This window comes from Schistosoma mansoni, chromosome 1 (assembly GCF_000237925.1).
Source record: "Schistosoma mansoni strain Puerto Rico chromosome 1, complete genome".
Classification (NCBI taxonomy): Eukaryota; Metazoa; Platyhelminthes; class Trematoda; order Strigeidida; family Schistosomatidae; genus Schistosoma; species Schistosoma mansoni.
The window spans coordinates 34,613,617-34,619,174 of record NC_031495.1 but is presented as its reverse complement, the minus strand read 5'-3'; the positions used below and the strand labels follow the sequence as shown (position 1 = coordinate 34,619,174).

The following is a 5,558-nucleotide window of genomic DNA, read 5'->3' as shown; positions in this document are numbered from 1 at the left end:
CAAAAGTGCACACAAATGATTTTATCTCAGTTGCTTAAATTTCTGAGAGCTCTCTGATAGTCAAGTCTAAATGGTAGAAAAAAATAAGACATATAAATACTAAAATTTAACAATTAAACATGCATTACGCAAGATGGTAGTTTTACCTTGGTTTACAGTCTTTTTACTACCTGAATAGAAAAGCTTAGTCCTGTGACACAACTACACAGAAACCAAGAACCTTGGTGGACCAAAGAGAATTCTGCCCAACCTCGGATACATCGGGAAATTCGATCAGTTTTCACTGGTGTTATTTTCATCTAGAATGGATGTGTATTACACTGTCGAAGTTTTAGAAATATGCGGATAATTCTAACTTATTTTTGGTTTCATTGTAGAGAAGCTGACAGTCAACTTTCCTTAGAATCCGGTTCCAGTTGTAAAGCTATTGTTGCTTGAAAATTTTTAAAAGCGTTCAATTATGAAAATTCGTAATGGACTGGTTTTGACAGCTTTAGCATCTCAAATATCATCGGGATTCCATGAATCATCAAAAAAACATAGGCCTCGTCAACATCAATATCATCGGCAGGATTCATCTTATATTACGGACTACATTAGTCGTGCACAAAAAATGGTGTACACGTTCAAGGTAAGTTAAACTTTACAATCTTTTGTACATCTCATACTTTAGGAAAAGATGGGTTGTCCTGGTATGTCTGTCTGTGTTTCGTTATCAGGGAAGATTATTTATCAAGAAGGTTAGTTATTAGTTAATGTTATCATAAGGAAGTATAACATACTTTTACTGTTTTGTGAAATTGTATTTTAAATATGATTTTAGATAATCTAATGTTTATGCACTTTTTGAAGGTGTTGGATATGCCAATGTTGAGCATATGGTACCAGTAAATGAAAATACAGTATTCCGAATAGCGAGTATTAGTAAGCCGTTTACATCATTATTGGTTGGAAGATTATTGGATCAACGCAAGTTAGATCTTGACGAAGATATCCGGTCCTATTTACCTGAGTTTCCGGAGAAAATAGTCAATGAAACATATGTACGTAAATATAACTTAAATATTTTCATTATCTAAATGTAACTAACATATTTTTTTTAAACTTTATCACTTAAATCCTTCATATATTAGTCCATTTAAAACATATGTACCTTAAATGATGGTAAGTTAACAAGCAATAGAAACAACATAGAAAGTGGCATAATGACATACATTTATTCAAGCTGCCACAATTCACAGCATTGAAATGAAGTTCTATTAATTTGAGGTAATAAAGAATATGATAATTCCAAATCAATTGTGTAAAAAACAAGTGATAAATATTGATAATTTATATAGCTTAATAATATCTTCAACATGTAGAGAATGTAGAATTGATACATACACATTGTTGGGATGAATTTTGAGCTAAACTTTTAGATGTCCACAACCATCATATTTATTCGCTTTAAATATTCCAATCAGGAAGTCTACGCCTCCACACACAATTCAGAAAAAGTATTTAAATTTCTGAATTGATTATATATATTGCTGGCGTCAGCACTGTGAAAAGTTACTCCTTCACCGATGCTTTGTGGTTTGAAATGTATAACATATATCTCAAAGACCATCATTAAAGCTTAACAACTTCATCATTTGATTTCTTTAACCTATGTACTTACTTAAAACCTTAAACCAGGTCGAACTTTCATCACGCGGTAGTAGTTTTTCTACATCTATGGGAAGACACGTGTTTCTTCTGCTTTTGATAACCAGTTTCCACAACAATAATTAATACACAATGCACTGTTGCTAGGTCTATCCATTTTTTCGATAAATAAACATATAATATAAGTTGCCTGTTATTGAACGAACCTTGTTTCAGAATCCAAACTCATCAAAGCTGACAAAACTAAGTAATATGGTTGATACACTTGTAGATGGCGTCGAGTCGCGATTGACTATGATCACCACTACAGGAAAATTACGTGCCAGATATCGACTTGGGTCCTTCGGTAGGCCAAAAGCCAAAAGGCTGTTAATGGTTGCAATATGGTTTATTTGTTGGCAATCTCGTTGTATCGAAAGAATACCGAGACGTGCCAAAGATTACAAGCGGAACTGCCGAGCGGAAGCGAGTTCGCGCAAGGTCACAGGCAACGGAAGGAAAAGTGTCTTTGGTACAGTTAAACAAACAGGTACAGTAAAACAATCACTGGTACAATTGGTTATAATAATAATTGTTTCTATTATACCAATCGCGTCCTCGTCATAAAAGTAGGTCACTACACACTCATACATGTTACTCCTTAAACTGTGTGACTGTGCAGTTAGGGCATTATTTCAAATGTATTTTAGATAGTATTTTTTTCACTTTAGGAAACTGCTGATTAACTGTCTAATCTACACTGAATGGAACAAATCTAGGCTAGACATTTGACTTTCTCGAGTCGACCAGTGATGTCTACTCAAATGAAGGAAAATTTATCTGAGTTGGCCTCCTCTATGCGCATTTACAAGTTCAGTTACTCCTGTGGAGATAGCTATATCGAGTGTACTAATAGGCAACTTAACCAACGAATAAGTGAACATCTACCTGCATGATTTGGGAAGGGCCCAGATAAAAACAATACGCAGTTCTATCTTGACACATTTAATTGATAGTGGTCACAATATAGATAAATCGAAATCATTTCGAGTGATCTATCGCATACCTCCATCATTTCCCAACGGAATTCGTTCCCATCTCCTTCATATAGCTAAAGTCATAGGAATTTGTACATTTCACTCTAATTCATGTGTACAGAAGAGGTTTGTAACCCCCCTATCCCTTCTATGACCGGATAAAACTTAACAAATGATGTTGTTATTATTTCTTAAATTTTATTTTTAATTTTGTTATCACTAGCATTATTTTCACATCCGTTATTTGTTTGTAATTTTCCGCCTCTTTCCGTTTGTATTCTTCACTATCTAATTATTTACACACTTATTACGTAATGGTTTCAATGTTTTGTGGTGATTATTTTAAGTCTATTTAACCAAGTTTGACCTCCTATTTACAATGTTGAACTATTGGTAAGACTTTTGTAATCGTAATTTATTATTCTTACTACTATCAGTACACCTGTGTTCATACTATCAACTTGTATTTTGACCTATTGTGTGCGGTGACGTATTCTATTTCATTGTGATTATTGACTCAAATTACTTTGATTGGTTTAACATTTTCGTATAAACATTCACGTATATTAGAGAAAAACCGGATGACGATCTAATTGAAGACAATTGTTCGCTTACATGTGTTTTTCTAATTTTCACAATGGGGATCTTTGATATTCTAGACAGTTGTACCGAAAATTACTGAAAGTATTTTTTCAGCTAACAGCTTAATATAAGCTATTTCACAAACTTAACGTGATCCAGGTCTATCACTTGTTCTCCCCTCCAAGTTTGAATTATTGATATTTGATTGTGGTTCAGAAGCTAAGGAACACTGGTATCACTCACCGACATATATTTTTCAAACTCCTCTCCAGCTATGGAATTTTAAATGTTTGAGTGTAATTATTGGCTTCTTCTAATGTCATGTAAATTATATATGATTTATCACTTATTATTGAGCTCTTATGAAAGATTATTATTTCTCAATCATCATTTAATTAGCGGATAGAAATAATCTGAAAATATCAAAGAATAATGACACCAAAAAGGCAATTTCATTTTGAACAACACCCTACATAAACTGTTTTATCATTTAACACCTTTTATAACCCCAAAAAGTGAGACTTAAAACAGATAAAGACTTGGATTTAAACAATAGACAAAAACTCATAACAGAATTAAATTTTATTTACCTTCCAGAAAATAACTACAATATTTGTTTACAAAATTGAGAGGACGAAAAGCGAATGTCCGTCGCTTTAACCGGGTCGGTGGACACGGAGGGTTCACCTTGGGGGAGTTGGTAAACCCTGATTCCAAACCAATGGTGCATATGGACTCCAGTATCCTGAAGGAACAAATGGCGTATGAATCAATCGTTGGTCACCGACTACCACGGGACTGCATCTCCTTACGATGCTCCACTACCTTGTGGATCAGATCTTTAGGTCGAAGGCTCCGGATGTGGCCCCCTAAAAAAACCACCTGCTTCAGTTTGGGCACCCGGGCAGTATCACAGCCTTCACACAAACCAAATGAGATTTGTTGGCGCATATATATCTGGTGCCCCTTTGTATCACATTAAAATAAAGTGATAGTTCTACCAAACAATTATTGTACAAAATTAAAATTTTAGGAATTAATACTAAACAAAAGAAAATCACACTTCATTTAAAATATGATTTAGTGTATTTTCAATGTTTTGTAAAGTTCTTATCATTAATTAGTAAATTACTTTAAAATCTTAGTGTATTTTACATTAAGTTTTTGTAAGACTAAAGTTTTTGTTTCAGTGAATATTGACTAGAAAACTTCTGTATCATTCTCATTAAGTCTAAAGAAACATTAATTGGTTGCAATCGTTTTCGATCAAGTTTATCCAAATGTCTCATCGATAGAATTTATTACTTTTATTATTAACTTTTTTTTAATCAACAATTCAAATGTATATTACTGGTCAAGTAATCACCGTTTCGCTAACCTGCACATATCTTGTTGAAGGATTTTATTTGTCAAATGTTTTTCGTGTAGATTCAATATTATGTTGCCTGATAGACTGATGGATTAAGATACGTCATAGGATATCTGAAGAGATTGATAAATCTTCAGAATACTTTATGACTAAAAGAATGTTAACCAACCTCTTATCATAAATACTAAAATCGAAGGTTAAAGACTGAGATGTTTACGAAAGTTTATCAGTATAAAAAAAGTCGATTTGTAATCAATTGGTAGTTAAACAGACCGTCTTGAATTTTGAATGTCGATGTTAAATGCTTTAGTAGATATAAGACACTCGTATTATCCCTTTTGTAAGGCATGTATATATCATATGATACTTGTGTTCGAAAATGAAATACTAAAACTAGGAAAGTATTGAACTTTCTTTATGGCTTTGGTTTTGAGTCCAGATGTTTGAATAAGGATAAAATCGTTAAAGTTGGTTAGTAGCATCAAACTTAAGATACAAATCCATTGTCAATAATTTCTAAAATCAAGACGATATATAGAAAAAAAGTTACTGCTGTTATTAGGTAGAAGCGAATAAATCGATGAATATTACTTAATGGTTTATATACATAGGTAATCAATTACATGTCGGGTAGATACAAACATTATAATTATTTACGTATTTAAACAGTAATATAGTGAAATACAAGGAATAACGTAATGTAAATAATCCTAATGTGGAACACAAATATGAATAAATAAAACATTGTCTGGATCTCGTAGGATAGATGTATGTAAAATAATATAAATATATCAAAGCATCGATAAAAGTTTTTGATTTGGCAGAAATGTCGAATAAATTAACTTTATAGCATTAAAAGAAGAGTACAGTGAAAACTCCTTAGTACTAAGCTTTCATTTAAAACATACACGTACCCTGATTTGTTCGTTCCAGTCATCTTT

The 5,558-nt window shown here is 32.5% G+C and overlaps 1 protein-coding gene across 1 annotated transcript in view; it reads left to right on the top strand.

Annotated features, from left to right (window-relative positions):
* Positions 1-460: 460 nt before the first annotated feature.
* Smp_037900 (family S12 unassigned peptidase (S12 family)) overlaps positions 461-5,558 on the top strand; it is a gene marked incomplete at both ends in the record, with an annotated part of 9,535 nt that continues 4,437 nt past the window's right edge. Inside the window, 3 exons of the mRNA XM_018794178.1 lie at positions 461-631; positions 674-740; positions 853-1,043. Of these exons, the coding sequence (XP_018648616.1) occupies positions 461-631; positions 674-740; positions 853-1,043 (429 nt within the window). The remainder of the gene's footprint in view (positions 632-673; positions 741-852; positions 1,044-5,558) is intronic.